This window comes from Metarhizium robertsii, assembly GCF_000187425.2.
Source record: "Metarhizium robertsii ARSEF 23 chromosome Unknown MAA_Scf_7, whole genome shotgun sequence".
Lineage (NCBI taxonomy): Eukaryota > Fungi > Ascomycota > Sordariomycetes > Hypocreales > Clavicipitaceae > Metarhizium > Metarhizium robertsii.
This window is the reverse complement of record NW_011942215.1, coordinates 1,012,789-1,034,698: the sequence shown is the minus strand read 5'-3', so window position 1 is coordinate 1,034,698 and position 21,910 is coordinate 1,012,789. Positions and strand designations below refer to the sequence as shown.

General features: G+C 52.0%; 6 protein-coding genes across 6 annotated transcripts; 3 read left to right on the top strand and 3 right to left on the bottom strand.

Moving 5' to 3' along the window:
* Positions 1 to 5,757: 5,757 nt before the first annotated feature.
* Positions 5,758 to 6,003, top strand: MAA_00659 (uncharacterized protein; the record flags this gene model as incomplete). The annotated part of the gene is made up of 1 exon (XM_007818657.1): positions 5,758 to 6,003. The coding sequence occupies one exon, from the start codon at positions 5,758 to 5,760 to the stop codon at positions 6,001 to 6,003; it is 246 nt and encodes an 81-aa protein (XP_007816848.1).
* Positions 6,004 to 9,702: 3,699 nt separating this feature from the next.
* MAA_00660 (WD domain-containing protein) lies at positions 9,703 to 11,170 on the bottom strand (the record flags this gene model as incomplete). The annotated part of the gene is made up of 3 exons (XM_007818658.1): positions 9,703 to 10,762; positions 10,812 to 10,911; positions 10,975 to 11,170. 3 exons carry the CDS (start codon positions 11,168 to 11,170, stop codon positions 9,703 to 9,705), a joined length of 1,356 nt encoding a protein of 451 aa, XP_007816849.1.
* Positions 11,171 to 11,810: 640 nt separating this feature from the next.
* Positions 11,811 to 12,851, top strand: MAA_00661 (tRNA-His guanylyltransferase; the record flags this gene model as incomplete). The annotated part of the gene is made up of 5 exons (XM_007818659.2): positions 11,811 to 11,941; positions 11,995 to 12,039; positions 12,092 to 12,264; positions 12,313 to 12,401; positions 12,633 to 12,851. The coding sequence occupies 5 exons, from the start codon at positions 11,811 to 11,813 to the stop codon at positions 12,849 to 12,851; spliced, it is 657 nt and encodes a 218-aa protein (XP_007816850.2).
* An 866-nt stretch (positions 12,852 to 13,717) lies between these two features.
* MAA_00662 (D111/G-patch) lies at positions 13,718 to 14,407 on the bottom strand (the record flags this gene model as incomplete). Its single annotated transcript, XM_007818660.1, has 1 exon — positions 13,718 to 14,407. One exon carries the CDS (start codon positions 14,405 to 14,407, stop codon positions 13,718 to 13,720), a length of 690 nt encoding a protein of 229 aa, XP_007816851.1.
* A 920-nt stretch (positions 14,408 to 15,327) lies between these two features.
* Positions 15,328 to 17,684, top strand: MAA_00663 (DUF726 domain-containing protein; the record flags this gene model as incomplete). Its single annotated transcript, XM_007818661.1, has 2 exons — positions 15,328 to 16,290; positions 16,368 to 17,684. The coding sequence occupies 2 exons, from the start codon at positions 15,328 to 15,330 to the stop codon at positions 17,682 to 17,684; spliced, it is 2,280 nt and encodes a 759-aa protein (XP_007816852.1).
* A 788-nt stretch (positions 17,685 to 18,472) lies between these two features.
* Positions 18,473 to 21,901, bottom strand: MAA_00664 (uncharacterized protein; the record flags this gene model as incomplete). Its single annotated transcript, XM_007818662.2, has 6 exons — positions 18,473 to 18,576; positions 18,631 to 20,888; positions 20,968 to 21,196; positions 21,260 to 21,353; positions 21,415 to 21,560; positions 21,715 to 21,901. 6 exons carry the CDS (start codon positions 21,899 to 21,901, stop codon positions 18,473 to 18,475), a joined length of 3,018 nt encoding a protein of 1,005 aa, XP_007816853.2.
* Between the last annotated feature and the right edge of the window lie 9 nt (positions 21,902 to 21,910).

The following is a 21,910-nucleotide window of genomic DNA, read 5'->3' as shown; positions in this document are numbered from 1 at the left end:
GGCACATGTTCCTGGCTGTTCTGCAGATTGACCGAATCCGTGTTTCACGCAAGTAGCGGTCCGTTTGGCTATCTGACTCTTATCAAAAATTCGGCCAAAGGGTAATGCGTCCACCCTTTCGATAGATCTGCTTGAAAATGCGACGTAATTGGACGGCAACTCTATCGAAACACAACTTGGTCTGTCGGCATAATTCGCGGAAATGTGAACATCAAGGTCGGATGCAGGCGTCTCCTTCAGCATGTACCATACGTACATGCAGCCCAATCGCCTTCAAAAATGCGTTTCTTGGCGACAATTCAGCCTGCGGCTCGGCAAACCTGTCGATCAGACCATTCAATATGCATATGCGAAATCAACTACATAGTCAATCTCGTGACGTGTTGGCAACTTGGCAGGGCAGCTGGTGAAGCCGACATACGGGCAAATCTTCCGTCCAGGAAAGCTTGGCCCCATACAGAAAGAATGCCGGTCTTTCCTCACCGTCACCAGAATTAGGCGCCTGGTGCAACAGCTGCTGCATGTGCCACCACATCCGCCGTAGCCACACGCAATGGTTACAAGCATAGGATGAACACGGTTTGATACGACGGGCCGGCTATAATTGGACCAGGGTACATGTATGCAAGGCGTGTCCTAGAATGCAATAGACAAGCGCCGAGCTCAATCAACGAAATTCAGCATTATCTGGATGAAGAGGCAAACGCGACAGACGAGCACAAGCGACCTGCAGAATTGAATCATCCACAAGTCTATTGCCCGTTGATGGACCCGTGCAACTGCAAGTAAGCGACCAAAGAGAAGACTCCATATTACTGATTTACAGCAAGATATATGTCTGTAATCATGTCCATAGCCGGCAACTTATCAAGGCTGAACTACAGACACGGCGCGACCGAAGCATGCTGCAAAAGGACTTGCTATCTCCTCGTGGCAGTGGTCATGGCTCTATCTAGAAAGTGGAGTTTGTTCCGTCCATGTTGGGCGTTCTTTCTCTTCGTACCTTTGGCTCACGGCGATGGTGTTAGTGTCCACCTCGGTCAACTCAAATGACTTGATCAATACTTGGTATCTAGACATTGGGCATACGCATCCCCACTGCCAGCGACACTTCCCGACAACGTTATAGTGTGATAAAGCTACCGTGACAAGACACAGAATATGGTATTGGGTTTGCACCACCATTTGGAGGTCAGAGAGGTTCCGTGCATATTCGACAAGTTGATGGGCGCTTACAAGCAAACTATGGCTGGCTGGCGAGCTAACATTGGCTGAGACCGCTCCTCTGCCCAGAGAACAGCATGCCGTTGGCTTTGGTCTGCTTTGAAGACAATAATGCTAATGCTAATGCTAATGCAGGGCCGGTCCGTCAAGCGCTCGGTGCTTCGCCTGTCATCCAAACAAACCATGACCCCAGAGGCCATCAAGCCAGGGCTCGGTGAGTTGAGGGCATTTCCCCGGACTTGACAAGACAAATCGCGTCTATACTGACTAGGGCTGTCGGCTGCTGGCTATTGATCGTTCATTCTATGTCATGCATGGAAGTGGACCAGTATAACATGGGAGCTGGTGTGACAGTCAAAGCCAAGGCCGCAGGAAGATGCCCTGCATGATAGTTCTTTCGTGGGGGCGGCCAACTCCAAATCCCGGCCTTTCGCATATTTACACAAGTCCCCGCGGCTGTGAGAGGCTGTTGCTCTACTTCAGGCGCGGTGACACGGATAAACGCTTCAGTTCAACCACTCAGTAAGAACCCCGTGACGACGTAGGATGCACCCACCCGGGCGTTGCAGAGACAGCCGCGGCGCGGCGCAGGTTTGGCGCTGCTGTTAGAAGTTCATGGCCTGAATGGTCATGCGCTACATTTGTCACTGCCCAACAACACGTTATACACTTGCGTTTGCATGGGAGTCTGGCAGGGATTGGGGGGTCTCTTCCTCTTACCCAACTTGGTCAATGGCCCAATGCATTGCGCATGGATTCATGGATTGCTCCGGCGAATATGAGATCTGAACGAAGCCAGCGAATCTGCAATCCATGCTGGTGTAGAAGACACGCACTTTCATTTCCGCCTTCTCCTGAGAAAACCTTGAAAGCCTACAAAAAAAAAAGTCGGGAGTATTCGTTTATTCTTCTTGCTATGGCCTTCATTATCTATAGATTGAGTGGTACTTTGGGGTTAGAAGTTAGAACCAAGCTGATTTTCTCACAACTTATTGGGGGAGGAGGGGTGATATCTGAGGCCCGGACCTCGTTGAAACCCAGGACATGTCAAAGGTATAGTGGGCGCCGAATTTTGCTTATGCAGCTCAATCTTTGCATACTTGACACTTTCCTTTTCAAACATCGAGCCCGCGGGTCACGTCCGTGTTATCGACGGGTGTACATGCAGCTCCTGGCCAGACATGCGACCGCCTCTTCCCGCGCACACCATGGACACTAAAATCAAGGCACGAAATGGATGAGGGCTCAATGCGAGATATTTGGGCCGCTTCTAGCTGCAGATATGCGAACCTTCCGGAGTCCGATGGTCTTCAAGGATGGCACCTCACTTCCGAGTTCTTGGTGTAGAACATGTGTCGATCCGATGCGCTGGACTCTTGTCCGTCCAACAAGCCGACACAGGCACATTATGCAAAAGTCAAGTGATCTCTACAGATTAACGGCATATTATCTAGGAACTCAGTATGTTGCACTGATAACTGCACATAAAGTTAAAGGCAGCAAGGCAGTTCGACAAATGTGTATTTTGCTACTCTAAGATACTTATAGAACTCCCATGAAGCGGCCTGAGTGTTCTGAGGGACAAATTCACCTGTCGACGTTGTCACTGCGAGACAGCTCGGCCATCTAGTTGGCGCTACATTCTTCTGTCCGGGGATGCAACTATTGATTCAGCCACGCGAGTTGGATCACCTTGTCCTACTCTTGGACCCCGCCGGTTCCAGAAAAACAGAAAGGCTGGTACGATCAACTCGTAGAAACCAAGCGATGAAGCGCTACCTCCTGGGATCCCAGCATCGAAAGCGGCACCGGCGTTAGCAAGATGGATGACGGATGTGATGCCGGTTATGGCGCCGTGAACGAGCCAATCAAAACACACCATAAGCGCCGTTATTGCTGCACTTGGCAAGTCATGGTCCACACTGTCTTCGGCAGGCTTGTAAGTTATTAGTCGACAGGGATGCTCTTTGCTTCGTCCAACAACCCGTTCGGACAGCCACACGTCATGAAGCAAGGACAAAGAGCGGCTTGAACAGCGTGAATGAGGACCAAGGTGCGTGTTGACAGGTACCATTTGGCACACAGGCTTGCATGGCTAGCTCCAAGTGGCTGATGACCTAGTTACTGCATTGACGATGCAAGCTCCGAGACATTCAACCAACACGCATCATGATCTAGTACGGGACAACTCGCGCAGCTGGGAGCTGATAGATGGTTTACAGAGAATAGATGCATATCATACGACCTGCAGGCCGGTCACATCAATCACCAACATTGTGGATAAATGTCTCCGGGAAAGCCAAAACCAACTGCCTCCCGTTGTGTCCATTGCCAGATCGGGTCGCCTACATGCCTGGTAAAGGCAAGGCCTCCCGCCATAAACGAACCTGTGTGTCAATTATTTTCAACCCAGACGGGGTTTACTTCATTTCCCGCTCATAAACCCCGAAGGACATTATCACAGCACCAGGGCACGTATCCTGGGGCTCTTGCGGCTCGAGAATATTTACTCCCAAGCTGCCCATCACCAATAGACAGTTTACCGGCTGTCTCTACTCAGTCCAGGAGATAAACCATCATGTTGGGGTCGAGCAATAGACTCACCGTCTTCGGTCGAAGGATGTTGGGTGTAAAACACCATAGAGCTGCGAAGCGCGAAACACTTTCCTCGTGAGTTTTTGTGCAACCAGTACCGTGCCTAGGAAAGCAGTACTAGCTAATAGTTGAAACAAGAAACACGAATCATACGGAATCTACTAGCATTGATACGCACGGATTGGCCAATGAGGTGCGACAATAACGCGTTTGCCACAACACGCTGTCAGACATGTTCATGGCACTGGAAAGCTTTATACTTCTGTAGCCAACTTCTTGATTGTCCTTATAGACAATCAACCTCACAAGCTGAACGCTGGGACAAGGGCTATAGAACGAGTCAAGTGAGATTGAAGGTCCAAGGCTCTCTCCTCTTATCACCGAAGCAGCTTCGTATAGTGCGGTACTGACCCTAGCTAGAAGGCAACACTTCCAATACTTGGGATCATGGTCGCTCTGACCATTGTTTCAACGATAGAGGAAAAGCTCTCATTCCATCAACATGGTTAGCTGCATACTATGCAACGGCATGTGTAAGCCAGAGCCTAACCAGCAAGATTGTGACATGTGGTCTCAATGACTGACCGTCTCTTGGAGCAGCGTGCAGAAAAAATTGCTGGCCATGGAATTCCTGCTATGTTGCCATCATGGCATCATTCCCTGGGAACTACTGTTTGCACATGAATGGATGCGCTCGCGGCAATGGGCTCGATTTGCGACTCGTTGGCAGAGTTCCTTGGAGTCAAGGGCTCCCCATTGTCTTGTCGGAGTATCGCCCGGCTATTCACGAAGCACGGAAGCTCAACTCCGTCAGCATGCAGGCCCAGGACCCGCACGGGAAGAAGGGTTCGTGGTAAGGGGACTTGGAGATGCGAGCATGCAGAACCGACTTGCAGGATCAGGCTGTAGAGCCTTTTTGTCGGCAAAGGGATTGACCAGCGTATCCCCGCAGCCTCGGGAGGATGTAGCAACTCCACTTGGCACATGGCAGACGGAACGGTAGCCGGCTCCGGGAAATCCCATGGTTCGGGACCGGCACATCCAATCAGGAACACAGCAATTGCACAAGAAGGTGTTTCTGGACGGCCACAGCGAGAAACTTTTGATGAAACGACGGTCCGAGATACTCCTTGCTTGGGTGCCGAGTGTGGTAGGACTACAGGCTGATAGGCAACCACGAGGTGGTTTTGCATCTGATGGCGAGTCGCGACGGCCACGGACATGGAGCCGTCGTCTGGAACTCGGCAAGCAGCCAGTTCGCTGGCGTTGTCACTTGTGGCCCCCCTGGCCTTCGGCACCATTGACACGGAAAGCCGCGGCGGTACCGTTGCCACAATGCCCGCTCTGGCCGCGCCGCGCCCATCTTTGGCTGATACTCCGTCTGGTTGCCAATCTCTTCGCAGTCCGCGCTAGGTCAGCAAAGAAAATGGCACGTGCCACTAACCTCTGGCGCAAAGACAATTCATAGATATCTGTGCATCAGCTGACCTGCTGCAGCAAATATCCTCCGGGGTCCGCACCTCCTAGTCGGCAAGGGTGCCAGGGGTGTTTTTCAAAGGTTCTATCGTGGAGGTCGGGGCCTTGCCGGAATGTCCAAGTCTGCGACATGCCGTCAGGATTGTGGTACATGATGTTCTGGGTGTGAGACGTTTGTGCCAACAGTTCAATGCCTTGGTGTCCCCGACCCTAGTCCACACCCATGAGATGGCATCTCTGCCGAACATGTATAAAGAGCAACCATCCGGCGCCCTCTTCTGGGGGAAAGAGGGCAGTCACCATCTTTTTATTATAAATACAGAGCAATACTCAGTACCGACGGCTCGCCTGGCGCAAACAATTCTTCTCTACATCACCTCTCAACATCACCCAACCTAATACGGAATACAACTTGTCCTACTGCGCCAAAAACACAACCGTTGACTCGACATTTTACCAACCATGTCTTCCAACTCTTTCTTCCTTCCTCTGGCTCCCACCACCTCTGCTTCCTACCCCCGAGCACCAGCCAGCCGTACCTCCCCTCGCGTAGTTGCGGCAGATATGGCCCCTGCTCCAGAGCCAGTTCGTCGACGATCCTCCAGCTCCAGCAGCGGCGGCTTCAGAGTCCTCAAGCTCAGCCCAGTGCATTGGGGCGAGCACCTTGATGACCACAAGGAGGACTTTCACGAGGCTACAACTGTGTAACTGCGCAGTACTAGCCATTTTCTTTCTTTCTTTCTATTTATTTTGTTTTGGTCCGTCTGTCCCCCGCCCCCCCCGTCTATGGGCATTGGCACCAAGGACATGACGTGGGGCATGGGAAGAAGCACACAATCAAGTTTGTCATGGAGTGCCACAAAAAGGCAGCGCAATCAAGCAAAGCGTGAACAAGGTCTGGGAATGGGAAACAAAGGATTCATCATGTAAGGAGTTAAAAACACAGCGACAACAGATAAGCAAGCAACCAATGAGAAGTTTATGGGCTACAAACCATCTGCCATGCACGTGTGTCTCACAGTCAATCCATGGGCCCCAACCAGGTCCAGCTTGTAGAACCCTCAAGAGCACCACACAGTCACTCATGCAGTGACGGAAATGGCAGCTTCCAGCGCCACACGCACGCACGCACTCGTATCTGCATTGTAGTTACTGAGTGGTGAAAGAGGGGAGACAAAAGAGGTCCGGCCCCCGTTTCTCGCCAGCTCATCAAAGAAGAAGTTGACGAGTTTTCTCGCGCAAGACGCGGGGCGGACTCGCTGTGGGCAGGCAGCAAGAAGGCGCAGAAACAGGAAATCTGGACCAAGAGCAAGACAGATCAGATAGCACACCTACCTCTTTTCTTTGTTGGGAGATGGGAGGCCGGGGAACAAGAAGATGACGAGTAGTATACTACGTCAACGAATGCGGCCGATGCGAAAATTACTCGTCCAGTCCATCGTGCAAGGCGGTCGGTGCGCTTTGTCGCCAGAAACACCAAAACCGCAGATCCCCCCCCCCTTCCATTCATCAATCATTACTGAGCAGCTCGTCGACAGACGACGTGGAGCCTGATTGGCAAGCCTACATGGAGATAAGGCCCGTCACGTCACGGCGCGCACATCCATCACACACGCCAACAGGGGAAGGGTGATCTGCTCCTGACGCCGGGAACCTGCCAGTTTGCTGCTGCTGTCCGCGTTGGCTGGGCTGGCTTGCGTCTTGCGTCTTGGGGGGGCCATCTCATCTCATCTGCCAAGGCGCAAGATTGCTCCGAACCAAGCCAGGGAAAACCCTGTTCCCGGTACCACTTCTACCGCTAGTACTACCACTACCGTGCCATTTTTTTGGGGTTATTTTTGAACCTGCTACAGACCTCGTTCTCACCTGTGTATGTACATGGTTGCGGTGTAAAACAACAAAGCTTATTTGTGTTGCCTTTCTTGTGACGTGGCATTGCATTTTGTGCTTCTTCTTCCCTCTTAGTCCCTCTCCTTCCCTCTCAATCTCAAACACACCGAGGCAACGGGAAGGATCTGGGATTCTCTGGCGCCGGGGAAGCGGATAAGGTTATCATTTGAGTGAGACATTCGAGTCGCACTGGTGTTCTGGACTGAATCTTTGGGGGGGACAGACGTGGTCTTTGCGGGGGCTGTGTTTGATTTTTGTGTTGAAGATCCTCCTTGGCGGTTTAAGATTATAATGGTTGACTGGTTGCACTGGCTGGACTGGGTGTCACTGTGATACGCACTCGGTGGTTTTGTGTCGCTCCAGCGGAGGTAGTAGTGGAATGTCTGAGATTGCTGACTGACCGAGTCAGTTGGTGTTGGAGCCCTTGTTTTTTTTTTGGGTTTCCCTGGACCGCTGTCATGTTGAAAAGTTTGGACTGCTTGGTAATGGATGATGATGCAAGCCAGACTCGTCCGAGGTCTGTCCAAAACCCTCCGATGTGACCAGACACCTTGCCCCCCCGGGCGCTGGGTGTCGTACGGTGAGGCTGGTCACCGAGCTACGTTGGCCTTGCCACCGTCCCTCAAAACAGCCACCTGTCTCCCCTCGGGGTCGAGCTGTTTCACGATGCTGGCCCAATCAATCTGCACGAGGTCGGCCGACGCGTCGCGGTCCGGAACGGTGATTTGCAGGAGTAACGCACCGCCAGCCGTCGCCGAGACCCACAGACGGGCGGTCCGAAGATATGGATGGATCCATGTCGGAGAGGAGGGACAAGACGCCCGCCAGCGGGGGACGTGTGAATATGCTGCCCTCCCGAGCTGCTTGTGCCCTTGTGCCGCCGTGTCGGGCGGCTGCTTCGTGTTGCTCAAGTTGGCTTAGTCGGCACCTGAACAGCTCGTTGATAACCTCATTTGGATACTCGAATGCATAATACGGGTATGGTTGTAATACTCCATCTTGGCGCCTTCCTCGGGTGTAATAGGGTCATGATTTAAAGATAGATGGGTTAAGATTCCGCTTCAACAATTATATTCTGAAAGAGGCAGGAATACTTATCAATATTGATGTCTCCCTGTACTGTTCCGGCGCCGGTCCGAAGATATGGATGGATCCATGTCGGAGAGGAGGGACAAGACGCCCGCCAGCGGGGGACGTGTGAATATGCTGCCCTCCCGAGCTGCTTGTGCCCTTGTGCCGCCGTGTCGGGCGGCTGCTTCGTGTTGCTCAAGTTGGCTTAGTCGGCACCTGAACAGCTCGTTGATAACCTCATTTGGATACTCGAATGCATAATACGGGTATGGTTGTAATACTCCATCTTGGCGCCTTCCTCGGGTGTAATAGGGTCATGATTTAAAGATAGATGGGTTAAGATTCCGCTTCAACAATTATATTCTGAAAGAGGCAGGAATACTTATCAATATTGATGTCTCCCTGTACTGTTCCGGCGCCGGCTAACCCTCAGCAGATCGTAACAACAAGGCTACTCTACTGCTTACAGGACCGTTTCGCACTGACAGCTAAGTCGTCTGCAAAGTATTTGACCCCGCTCGTGGTGAAATTACAATATTGACGCGAAATACCGCTGCGCGGTACTGCGCGCTTCCCGCCGCTCAACTTTGCGGCCTGCTGGAGCGGCGCGCCCATGCCCGAACAAAACGAACCAGGCGTTTTGCAAGTTAATAGACACAGTCAAACAAATGATGGCACCGTGTCCAGCCAAGGTTCCATTATTCTCTTACGCTCTACACCTCCCCGGACCGGCACTGACAATGTGGAGGCAGTCGTCCTGCTGCAGTTGCGTAACGCGTCACCACCTGAACGCACATTGACTCGCAGCGCACGGTTAATGCGTCAATGAGCATTGATTCTGTATTAAAGATAGCCGTTGTCAACAAACGCCTTTGTGTGGCTATGAAGAATCGCAAACAAAGTCTGTGCAATCATCTACAGACCTCTACGGACCGACAACAAAGGATAGCCAATCAAGGAACATGGTGTTTTGATGGCTTTCATTCCATTCACTATCCAGGCCCGTTATCCTGCCAGGAGCCGGCAGATGCTGCGGGACTTGATGCTATCTGCTCTAAACGAAAGTCAAAACTCTTATACGATGTCGTCCCTACGCTGCACTGCGTATGTAATCCTAGCGTAGATGGCGTGCATTGCATCTCTTTGGTCACATGGCAATATTTGCAGGTCCCTGATCCTTCGCCACTTTGGTCCATCGGAATTTTCGGTCATGTAGTTCGTCGATCGCTTGTATGATCCCAGCGACAAGATATCTTCAGTGTCTATTTGGTGAATATGGACTGGCCATTCATTATCCAGCGCAGAACTAAATGGATCTGACTTGGAATGGGCCGCCGCGCAGCCTTAGCTTTGACTGATCACGAGGCGTGTGGCATCAAGTTTGCGATGCCTTTTGGCCTTCCTGCCTGCGAAATGTTCCCTGAAAGCTGTTATAATATGGTTCGCTCAGGGGAGAGCTTTTTTCCTTCCCCGGCCCCCCCTGGCAGCGCCGCCCTTCTTGGTGGTCACCGTGTCTACAGGCCCGTCGATGTCGCTTTGGCCCTCGCCAGGGCTCCTACGTCTCATGGTGCCGGTCGATACAGCAATAAACTCGTCCTCACTATCACTTTCCCCAAGGTTAAACAGAATAGGCATACGAAAACTGTCGATATCGTCATCAAACTTGGTAGGGTCCAACGTGAGGACGTCCACATCTTCGTCTTCCGCATCAAGTCGTCGTCGATGAATTTCTTCCTGTGCATATATATCAAACTCATCCTCTCTCTCAATATATTCGACGTTCTCCTCCACTTCAGCAAAATCGGGGGCCAGCGCTGACCACTTTTGAGGGCTGATGACGGACCAGATGTATATCCGACCTGTTTCCAATCCACAGGCTGCGAGGAGCGCCCGTGACGGATGCCATTCAATGACGCCTTGTTCTTCTTTAGGGTCCTTAAGCATACATACCAAGCTCCCATGGTTGCGTTCCCAGACATAGAGTTCGTGGTTGTTGTAGGTCGATGCGGCTACATATTCGCCCGTCGCACTAAATGTGACGTGATTCCACGACAGCTTGTTGACGACGTCTTGAAATTTGTGTTCGAGGGGTAGTTGTATTGTGTCGAGATCCAAATCGTCTACCGAGAGATTGGGTATCCTGAAAGTGCGGATAATGCGGTCCTGCGAGTTGACAAGCAGGTCGCGACCTGCGCCAGTGATGCGCAGTGTGGTTATAACTCCAGAGCAAACTTTCTCTGAATAAATGATTTCAAAAGTCTTTGTATCAATGAGGTTGATTTTGCCCTTGCTTGTACCGGCAATTATATGGTCGCCGGTCGAGGTCCAAATAGCCGACGTCGTCTTTTCTTTGGCGTCTTCCTTTGCCTGTTTCTCTCTTTGTGCAGCGCTTCCTTCAGAATTCGTCCTCTTGGGCACAGATGGAAGGATATGCTTGACATCGACAAGGTCGGTCATGTCTACTAAAACCGGTTGTTCTTCGAAGAGCGACGCGACGAACTGCAGGCTGTTTCTGTTAGCCACTTGCGCCCAAGGTGTTTGAGCAATGAACTCACTGATTCCATGGATGAAGCTCAGCCATATACGCTGGCGCACGAAAGCGCACCTCGCGCAATCTCTTGCCATCCTGGAGATCCCATAAAATAGCCTTCCACCCTTGACAGGTGGACAGCAAGTATCTTCCGCATCGTGACCAGCTCAAAAAGGTTATACTCTTACTGTGGCCTCTCAATTTCCGTGCCACTCCCATCGTCTCCAAGTCCCAAATAGCGACGGCGCCATCAACTCGGCCGGAGGCAAGGTAGTCACCCTTGCGATTGAATCGAACCACCGTGGCATGACCGGATCGTATGGTGTTGGTGATGCTCTCAGGATAGTCCTGGAGCAGGTAGTCGTCCGACAGCAGCAGGTTCATCGTCGCGATTGCCGCGAAATCATCTCAGATGGGCTCTGAGGCTGGAGGACAAGACATACGGTCATCAATAGGCGTGCAAGCAGTATATTGACGTGCTTGAAAAGTACTTGAGAATTACTGTAGGGGCCTTGCCGCCACCTTGGCAAATGCGCAACGCGTTGGCTCAATCTAATCGTTTGGCACGATAGGAGTGGGTCAAGGTGCTGTCTGATTGCACCTGCCCTTTGGTGGTAACTGAGGGGCATTGCCTTTCAATGTTGGCAAGAGCGCTGAACTCTCAACTTGATGGGAAGGAACAATCCAGTACGGTTGACCCCACCGCGGGGAGCTCAACTTTCTCATCGCTGACTCTGATAAAAATAATAAAACGGTCCATCTTGCACGACTACTGCTGGTACCCACGGTTACATAGCTAGCATGGCAAACTCCAAGTAAGCGATATATACTGGTGAACTTCGTTGTCGCGTTGAGACTGCTGATGCCCCGCAAGATTTGAATATGTTCGAAACTTCGAGCAACCAGACCCATTACTGCCAAACACATGGATCGTGGTTCGTATCGATGGACGCGCCTTCACAAAGTACCAACCCCCTAGAGGCTAGCATGTTGGTCAAACAATTCTGATTTACCGGATGCCAGGATGTGCGCAAAGTACAAGTTTCAAAAACCCAACGATCGTAGAGCTTTAGATCTCATGAACGTAGCCGCCATGGCTGTTGTTACGGATATCCCCGAGATCATCATAGCATACGGTGTCAGTGACGAGTATAGGTAGGAAACCTGTCCCTTTCACATGAATACGCACAAGCCTGATAGTTGAATAGTTTCGTCCTCCACAAGTCCTGTGACTTGTTTGAGCGACGTGCGAGGTACGTAGCTCTTCGCAATCGTCTGCAAAGCTCAAAATTAAGGTCGATGCAGCAAGTTGGTCAGCACCATCGTATCTACCTTCACAGCGAATTACGTATTTTCGTGGCCCACATGCTTCCCCGATACGCCACTCTCCTTCCCTCTACCAACTTTCGATGGCCGAGCAGTATGTTACCCAAGTGTCCAGAATCTACGTGACTATTTGAGTTGGCGGCAAGTAGACTGTATGTTCACGCATTATCATGCCCTTCTTGCATCAACTAACCAATTAGGTCACATAAACAATTTGTATAACACTACATTCTGGTCCCTCGTCCAGCTTGGTGGGCTTGACAACAAGGATGCTGAAAGAACACTAGCCGTATGTTATCTCTCTATTTGCACGCCGACGTCGTCTGATGGCATGTTAGGGCACCTTGGCAGCAGACAAAAACGAGATACTATTTTCCAGATTCCACATCAACTACAATAACGAACCGGAAATATACAAGAAGGGCAGCGTCATATTCAGAGATGTACTTAAATTATTCCTCGTCTTCCTCTTCAACTATACCAACTACATTTGACTACTCTGGCTAACAAACATCGGCAGTATGAACTAGTCGATCCCGGTAGTCACTCGGTTGCTGCAGAGATGGACGATTTGGCCGAGCCTGTAACACAATCGAAAACTCAGACTGAAAAAGATAAAAAGAGAAGGGCTAAGGCGCGGGTCGTGGTACAGCACTTGGACATCATCAAAGATGACTTCTGGGATAGAAGACCGTGGATATTATCGAATAAGCCAGGAAAAGCTCCAAAGGAAACATAGAACACGATCTGGTGATCGAATTGAATAGAAGCCAAACGAACATTTATAGACAACACAGTTTCGCTACGCACATCCCAAAAATACTTGAACGGCCAGATGAAGAGAACTGTGACGATTATCAACTTTGACAAATCTGGACATTGAAAGCGATATCCGTTTTCTACCATAAGAGACGGCTTCGGTATTCAAGATCCTCAACATACGCAAGACTAAAAAATGTGAGGACCATAATACGAATTGATTAGTTACAAGCCATACGCTGATGGACTTTTGGTCGTCATATATGGGACGTTCTGCAACCTTATTTCCGCCTAGCACCTCGTAATAAGGCAACCTTATTCATATTTGCCCCCAGTCAAGTCAAGCCAAAACAGGGGTAATAGTTTCTTGGACTTTTCCTTCATAAAGGGAATGTTATCATGGCAGATACTTGGCACAAGTGGAGGAATGGTCTCGCAGGAGCTTCCGCGCACAAGAAAAATGCACGCGAGAAACGGTGGGTATCAAAGGTCAGAATCAGGTGCATCACCTATCTGGTTCGTGTCTATTGTCAATTGTGGCTCGCTTAGAGTTTTCTCCCTCGTACATAGACAAATCCAATCCTGAAAGAAGGAACTGTAAGACGCGTCGAGCCAAATATGACAAGACCAAAATCGCGACAAATCATTGGCATTATGGTCAAAACAGTTCGAGCACGGACAGCTACTAACATGGCGGAACACGCAGGCCCTGTTCCAGAGAAGCAGAATACCCAGCCATGGCCGAGCCAGCGGCATCGAAAGTCCCCAGCCAATACAATACTCCAAACCAAAAACGCCATGCTATGCAATGCCCCAAGAACTTCTCCCATGTAAACAATGAACCCGTTAACAACAAGCAACCTGCACTTTACTGTGCTCCCTCCTTTTTGCTTCTTTCCTGGCCCTCCGCTCCTCTTTCGTCCGCCGTCTCTCGGCCTTTTGGTGTACCTTGTCCTCCTTCAGCCTTTTTTTCTCCTCCTTCCTCGCTGTCCGCTCTCCCCTGGCTTCCACAAACGCATCCTCTTCTTTCTGCCGTTTGGCCTCCTTCTTCAGTCTCTTCTCCTCCTTCTCTTTCCTCCTGGCCGCCTTTTCCTCCTTTAACCGCCTCTTCTCTTCCTTTCGGGCCCTCTTATCCGTCTTGGCCTCAGGCTCACTTGTCTTAGGGGTGCCGCCGCTCTCATCCTCACTTGAACTCTCACTCGTGAGCAAGGTCGCCTCTAGAAACCCCCCGCGGACAAACGATGTATACAGAGAATATTTGCCCAGGGAGCCCTTCTCAATGGCGTTTAGTTTGCCCGTCTTCACAGTCTGTGTGACTTTGCCTTCTTTGGACGTCTCGAGGCCCTGGAGTTGTTCGTCAAAGGCGTTCAACCACCACTGGTCGCTGGTGAAGTGTGATGTGGTTCCGATGCCCTTGCGGTTGTCTTTGCGGTTGAGGAGGAGGGGCTTCGCGAGGCCGATGGAGTTGTCGGTTTTGTGGAGGGAGTGACCCTTGCCTCTCCAGCCTTGGCTGGTGAGGAGGGCGCTGGCGTCCATGATGTCCCTGTGAAGTACGCGACGAGGGTTGTGAGTGTTGGGTATCGTGGGATTCGAGATGGTGGTTTGGGGTTGGTTTTGTGGCAGGCGAAGATGGCATTTGGGATTTTTTTAGTGGGGCGGGCCGCGATAGGCTTATCGTGTGTGTATGAACCGTAGTGCCATGGATGAAGAATGCAGGCTACCCTATACTTCACCTGTGTGATTTCGGCGTTGTCGTCCAATGGCGTTGAGGAGAATCGTGTCGTTGTTTTTTTTTTTTTTTTCTCCCTAGAGCTTTAGTCTTGTTCGTATACTTCAGAGGTCATTTTGGGGTACTGGTTCAGTAAACCGTTGAGCCAAGTGTGTCATTAAGAAGTTGTTGCGACCAAGACTTGTCAAGCAGGTTTGCACGTAGCATATATTCCACAACCACCTGCGTCGTGCTCGATGAGGCCTTGTTCTTGTGAGAAGCTCAGAGCGATGGAGGGAGTTGATACGAGAAAGTCCACTTATAGTCCCGACTCCCGAGTGACACCGCTGGCCCACCAAAGCTCGTAGCGACGTCATTCCCGCAACGTCGGCGACAAAACATCCAACCTTCCCAGACCTGACTACTCATGCCAGGAATCCGAAGCGGTCGACATAGTGCTATCGACACTTCAGTTTACAACACATCGGACAATTACCTGTTACGGAATTGACTGACCCAACAAGAGCTGGCCTCGCCAGTGCGTGACGTATCAAACTCTCCGTCAGACGCAACCCCAACCTCCGAGTCCCAGCTTCAGTCAGCCAGCCTTCACCTCGGCACAACTTCCAACTTCCAACCCAACGCCAACCAGATACAGCCCGTCACAAAAACCCAAACTACTCCCTAAATGACACTCACATAGCCAATCGACCCTCAAGCGCCCGTCAAAGAGCCTTCCTTGGCCATCATGGCGCCCCTCTGCGCAGACCCGCGGCAGATCGTCATCGCCCTCAACCCCGCGAGACGAGCCGCTCTCCTGCATCTCATTGAAGAAATCATCGCCTTCATGACCCTGCAGCTCGTCAACCCCCCCGATGAACTAGGTTCACTCACCGGCTCAGATGAGGATGCCCAATCCTCCAGTCCAGCTCGAAAAGCGACGCCCCAGAAACCAACTGGCAAGGCAGCACAGCAAATCGAACAGATCCAAAAAGCAGCCATGAAGTACATGCAAGACTGGAGAGCCAGCTTCCTGCCCAAACTAGAAGAAATCATTCGCGTCGAGGACACGCCCAAGATCAAAGAGGAGCGCAAAAACCGCCAAGACGCCCTCGATAAGAAGAAGCTCGACACGCCCGAGGAGGGCGAGAACCTCATCAGCTTCGGCGACGTGCAGGTCGACAGGTCCGAGGACGTGGCGGCACTCCAGAAACTATACCATCCCATACCCACGAGGTTGACTACGGTGCCGGCACAGGACCGTCGAGAGGCCCTTGGTTGCGTGCTGCTGCTGCTTCTGTCCACGGGCAAGTACTCGGCGCACTCCCGCACCATGATACTACATCTTGCGTCGGCGCTCGAGATCCCGCAGACGTTTGTGAACAAGGAGGAGGCCGAGATTGCTCACTCGCTCATGGAGTCGTCCACCGCCGACAAGGACAAGAAGGAAACCATGTCTGCCGAGGCCGAGGCCGAGAAGCGAAGGCAGCAGAACAAGTTCAGTCGCTTCTGGAAAGTCGGCCTGGCAAGCGTAGCAGGCGCGGCGGTTATCGGTGTGACCGGCGGTCTAGCTGCGCCGCTCGTAGCTGGCGCGATAGGCGGCATCATGGGCGGCGTGGGATTAGGAGGCGTGGCCAGCTTCCTGGGGATATTCTGGATGAATGGCGCCTTGGTTGGCGCTCTGTTCGGGGCATACGGCGCCAAGATGACTGTTTGTCTCCCTTTCCTGCTTCTTTTCTTTTTCTGTATATTCTCATTGCCGAAACCGCAGTCCACTAACACGCCCAGGGTGAACTCATGGACAAGTATGCCAAAGAAGTAGAAGACTTCAAATTCATCCCGCTCTCCACCACGGGATACGGCCCCGACTTCCAGCGCCCTCCGGATGAAAACTCTTCTGCCAAAGAAACCCGCAGACTCCGCGTCACCATCGGAATAAACGGCTGGCTCAACGACGAATCGGACATTGTCACTCCCTGGCGCGTGCTCCCATCTTCAGAAACAGAGGTCTTCGCGCTCCGCTATGAGATGAAGACCCTCCTCAGCCTGGGCACCGCCCTCCAAGACCTCGTCCAGTCCTTTGCCTGGAAGACGCTCAAAGTCGAAATCATCAAACGAACCGTTCTGGCCACCCTCTGGGCCGCCCTCTGGCCCATCCAAGTCCTCGCCGCCGCATCAAACGTCGACAACCCCTTCAACCGGGCGAGCAACCGGTCCAAAAAAGCAGGCCGCCTGCTCGCCGACGCCCTCATCAACAAAATCCAAGGCGAGCGGCCCGTGACCCTCATCGGATACTCACTCGGCGCCACCGCCATCCACGCATGCCTACAGTCCCTCGCGGAACGCAAGGCCTTTGGCCTCATCGACAACGTCGTCATCATCGGCACACCGGCCCCCTCCGACGCAGCTCACTGGCGAACACTGCGCTGCGTCGTCTCAGGAACCATTTTCAACGTGTATTCCGAAAACGACATGATGCTAGGCTTCGTGTACCGCATGCACAGCCTCGCGCTGGGCGTAGCGGGCCTCCAGGCCATCGAGGGCGTCCACGGAGTCCAGAACCTGGACCTCAGCGAGAAAGTGAGCGGCCACCTGCGCTACCCTTCATTGACGGGCGAAATCCTCAAGGAATGCGGGTTCACGGGCGTCCACGCCGGCGGCGAGATCGAAAAGGACGACCTGATTCGGATGAAGGACGACCACGCCGAGGGCAAACTCGTCGACCTTGACGCCGTCGCCGTGGGGGAACCGCAAAGGAAGGACAGCAGAGTAGCCCATGATTTACAGGGCTTGACAATCTCCCCGCCGGCCCTGTCGCCAGGTGAGTCTGAACGGCCCCCTCTTCCGGCACGTCCTGCGGGGACAGCAGAACCGAGGCGGCGCGAAGACGAGCCGGACTCGGATGACTCGCCGGTGAGAGCGGAACACAGGTCCCTCCACGAGGGCTTCGACGACCCGCCTTTGGTCGAGAGAGGCGGCAGGTGGAAGCGGGAACAGACGCCGGAATCCAACGATGGCGACGACGGGGAGTTTATGGCCATCAAGATGGAGGATAATGACGACGACGACGACGACGACGGTCATGACAAGCCGATCAAGCACTAGATAGAAGATGCATCTTGGCATCATGTAATAACCACCTAGCCTGAACCCGCGCAGCGTTCATCAAGACGATAGAAACATGCAGTTTACAAGTACACACGTATGATACAGACATAGACACGCCAAGAAAAAGACGGTATCAATTTCAACCCCGTATTGGGACTCATTTCTCGCTCTCATTTATCTACTCGCTACAAGAAAATGACACAAGATAGAAAATAACCTTGAGCAATGAACAATTTTGTAGAAGAGCAGTAATGGATCCGATTGACGACAATTAGGTCTTTATGAAAGCCAATATAGCATATTTTCGCCCCAAGATCATCTCTAATCGCATGCTCGGGATCTGTCCAAAAAAGAACAAGAAAAATAAATAAATATCAAAAATCAAAAACAAGGCAGCTAGGAACAAGAAATCAAGACGCTGCGGAATGCAGTACGAATGCCGAATGACCGAAATCGCTTGTGCATTCACACGTACACAGCCTTATTGTCCCGTGGTATCATCGCCAATGAAAAAAAAAAAAGCAAAGTATTAAAAGAAGCCAGAACCCCGAAAAAAAAAAAGCATCAACTGCTGGCTCCATAAACAGTATAAACGAGTTGGTTAGACTGCATCAGACTGCGGAAGTAAGTCTCATCCCAAGACTGCCTTTGCTCCCCGCAATGTGAGCCCGGTTGGTAATTTTGGGAACAAAATTTTACTGATAGGAGATCCGATATGTTGCGTTTTGTAGATTAAAGAGAACGTCATGGTAATCACACCCCAGTCAACGGGCCGCTAATCGTCTCTAAGATCTTCCAGCTACTGGCAACTGAGGACCGTTACCAGTTTCCATGTTGCCAGTGAGCTCCGCAACGCGGGCCTTGATTCGGGCAACGCGAGACTCGATAGCTATGGATTTTGTTAGTTTACTATTGCTGGGCGTATGCGTCATGTATGACTTACTCTCTTCTACGCTGGTGTCGTCATCATCACCTGAGTTCTTGTTCGCTCGGGAATTGTCCTCCTTAGGGCGAGTGGCAGCTCTCTGCGCAGCATTCTTGCGAATCTGAGCCCAGCGGTCTTGGACACCGGGGCCGGCACTTTGGCTCAGCGTCTCAACCGGCCCTTCAGATTGAGTCTTATTGACGCCTTCTTCTCGGGGACTTGGGTGGCGAGCTATTGGCGGTGGAGTAGCATCGTCCTCGTCGGGAACAAAGGCAGGCTGGTCGGTGAGGGGGCCTTGGTCGAATCGAGCGAATTCATCTTTGGCCTCAGCCGCGTCGTGTGCATCAATTGGCGATAGGTCCTTGCTGGCTGAAGGGTCGTAGGTTGGCTCTATGTTCTCAACAGCAGGGGGAGCCTCTGTTGTCACCTCGGCAATATGAGAAGGCGCAGCAGTGTCAAAAGCAGATTCCTGAATAGGAGTTGCAAGAGGGGTTGCCTCCTCTGGTACGGGGGACTTGTCGACGTCTGATGTGCGAGCTGACTCCTCGGCAACGGCATGTTCCTTCTGTAGCATACGTTCCAGGTCGGCAGAAGCACCGTCAGGGATCTTGGATGATCGGTTTTTGCGCTTAAATAGTTTTCTCAAGCCCGACTTCTCCCTGTTTGCCTGCAGTGCACCCTTTTGAGCACCTATCTCAGGTGAAAGACTCTCAACACCCGGGACCGAAGGTGTCACAGGAGTGATTGGCGTATCAATGTCCTTGGGGGGTGGGGATGGGGTGTCATGCTTCTCGACCGCCGATTCCGTGACTTGAGGGTCGGGTTGCTTGACATCAGGCTCGGGCAGGGGAGTAGACACCATCGCGACAGGCGTGTCATCCTTGGTCGGCAAATCTGGTTTCTTCTCGACAGTATGACCGTTGCCGTTTGTGGCCGCAGCACCGTTGGTCCGTTGTGTGATTGGTGACGATACCGCGACTCCACGTCCGGCACTATTGTTAGCCATGTACGCGTCCTTAATGGTGCCCTTGTCGTACTTTGTGGCCCATCTGATGGCAGAAATAGCTTCAGGAGCAAGGTTGGGTTGCAGCGAAAGCACACTTGTAGTCTTCTCTGGGACTGATCCATCTGTTCTGCCACGTCGTGATGCAGCCAACTGCTCATTCTCCTTGACGGCACGCATCTGGGCTGCCTTGGCTTGGATTTTGGCATGGGTCTCCGGGCCGACGTTGGTTTTGCTGCCTCCAAAACTCGGGGCGTTCTTATCACCACGACCGAGAGCATGCTTCCCCACCGACTTACGGCGAGCCATATTCCTGCCGCGCTTGGTCCAGCTAAACAGACCTTTCTTTTCCGCAATATAGGCCCCTTCGTCCGGCTCTGGAGCAGCGCCTGCAATCATTTCCTCCATAACGAGCCAGCTACCGCCTGCGATCTTTGTTTCAATAATGGCGCAACGGCCAAAAGCAGACTTGCGCTCAGACGTTTCCTCAGGAGCCAAGCTGCTCATCCATACCCACCAGAACGCGTTGTCAAGGTCCATCAAGGTAATGCTGGCAAGCTCTCCGGGTTGAAGAGTGGTGGTATTCTCCAATCTTGGACGGTGCGACTGTGAGCTATGCTGTCTGATTTGAGTTTCAATGGGAGGCAGCACCTTGTCAGGCGGGAGGAGGACGCTCGAAGGAGCCTGGTTCTCATCAATGAAGCCCGATGACAGGAAGTCAGCCCAGGATGGAGTCGTGGGGCGGCCAAAGTCGGACCCGGACGCAGGTGTGCTTCGAAGCCCTTGTATTTGCCTGTTCTGAGTTGGGAGGCGGCTATCCTCAATTTGAGGCTCTTCCTCAACAGTGCCTGCGAAGCCTATGTCTTCGAACCGTGACCATGATGCATCACGCAGGCTGGTTGAGTGCTTGACGCTGGATACCTGAGATTCGTTTGCAGCAGAAATAGCGCGCAATACTCGAAGACACTCTTCAGTCAATGCCTGTACCGGATCGTTATAGTCGGAGAATTGTTGCAGGGCTGGATCAGAGTCGCGGTACTGGAAATGGCCAGCACGGCGGAGCAGGGCAAAAGGCGTCGGCGAGACAGTGTCGACCAACATGACCAGCTTATTAGTCTTTGAGACAAGTGTCGGCGGAGTAATCGGTGGGTATTCGGTTTCGTTGAGCAACTTCTCCAGTGATCTAGGAAGCAGAGTGATTCCGGTGAGACCTTCTTCCGGCGTAAGAGACCGCAAATAGGAGAAGAAGAGATGAGTGGTGGCATCGGCGGCCCTGACGAAACTGTGTTAGCTTTCGAACCCTTCTGTTGTTTGCATACGACCTTCGCCTCCGACGTGAGCAGGGCACTTACTTCTGCCAGGCCTTGTAGCCACCATCAAAACCACTGCCCGTATCTTTCTGCTCGAATGCCCACCACGCAGCCATTCGAGGCAATTGACGTCCACCGAAACCATTGGTTTTGCCGTGGGCGGCAATGGCTGCTGTCAACTCAAAGAAATCGAAAATGATGCGTTGGCGAGCTCCGCTTTCCACGCTCAGGGGTATAAATGTCTTGAAAGAATCTCTGGCCATACGTGAATCTGTTGGACCCAGTTACATTTGTGAACGGAATAGATAACTTGCCCACAAGAATTTGTACTTACCACCTTCGCCTATCTTGAATAATTCGTAGGCGTCCCAGCCAACAACGCCACCCGAAATGCGGCTCCAGCACCACTTCAAGACACCCGAGATGACCTGGTGCAGCTGTTAGCTATATCTATATGTGGCATGGGGCACAATCCTATGCTCAACTGACCATTGGCTCGGTCATGCGCAGCTCCTGTGCCAAGATGTCCCCCTTTAAGCCATAGCCGTCGTCGAAGAAGCGTCTCATGAAAGTGCGGACGGCGCTGGGATCGGAGGTGGGCCGGTAGGGGAGGAGTAGAAAGGGGATGTCGAGGCCTATTTTTGAATTGAAGATTGAATTAGCCAATTGCCCATGTGCTATTTTGTCTGTGTCAAGGAATATGGAACCAAATAAAGGCAACCGAAATTCCTAAGCCACAAAAATGATAACCATCATCGCATAGCAAGACTCCGAGTCGAATACACATACCCCGCGCTTTAAGCTCTGCCGTGCAAATATGCAACAGCTCGTGAATTTCCTCTGGCTCAACTGACGGCCGTGTGTAGGCGTCATCCCATTTTGGTTGTTGTGGAAGAGAGTCGGTAAACCCTTGCACGTTATTCCTCTTCTTTCGTAGAACCTCACGGCCTTTGAGGCGAGAGAGAAACCCTGGCATGTCGGGCAA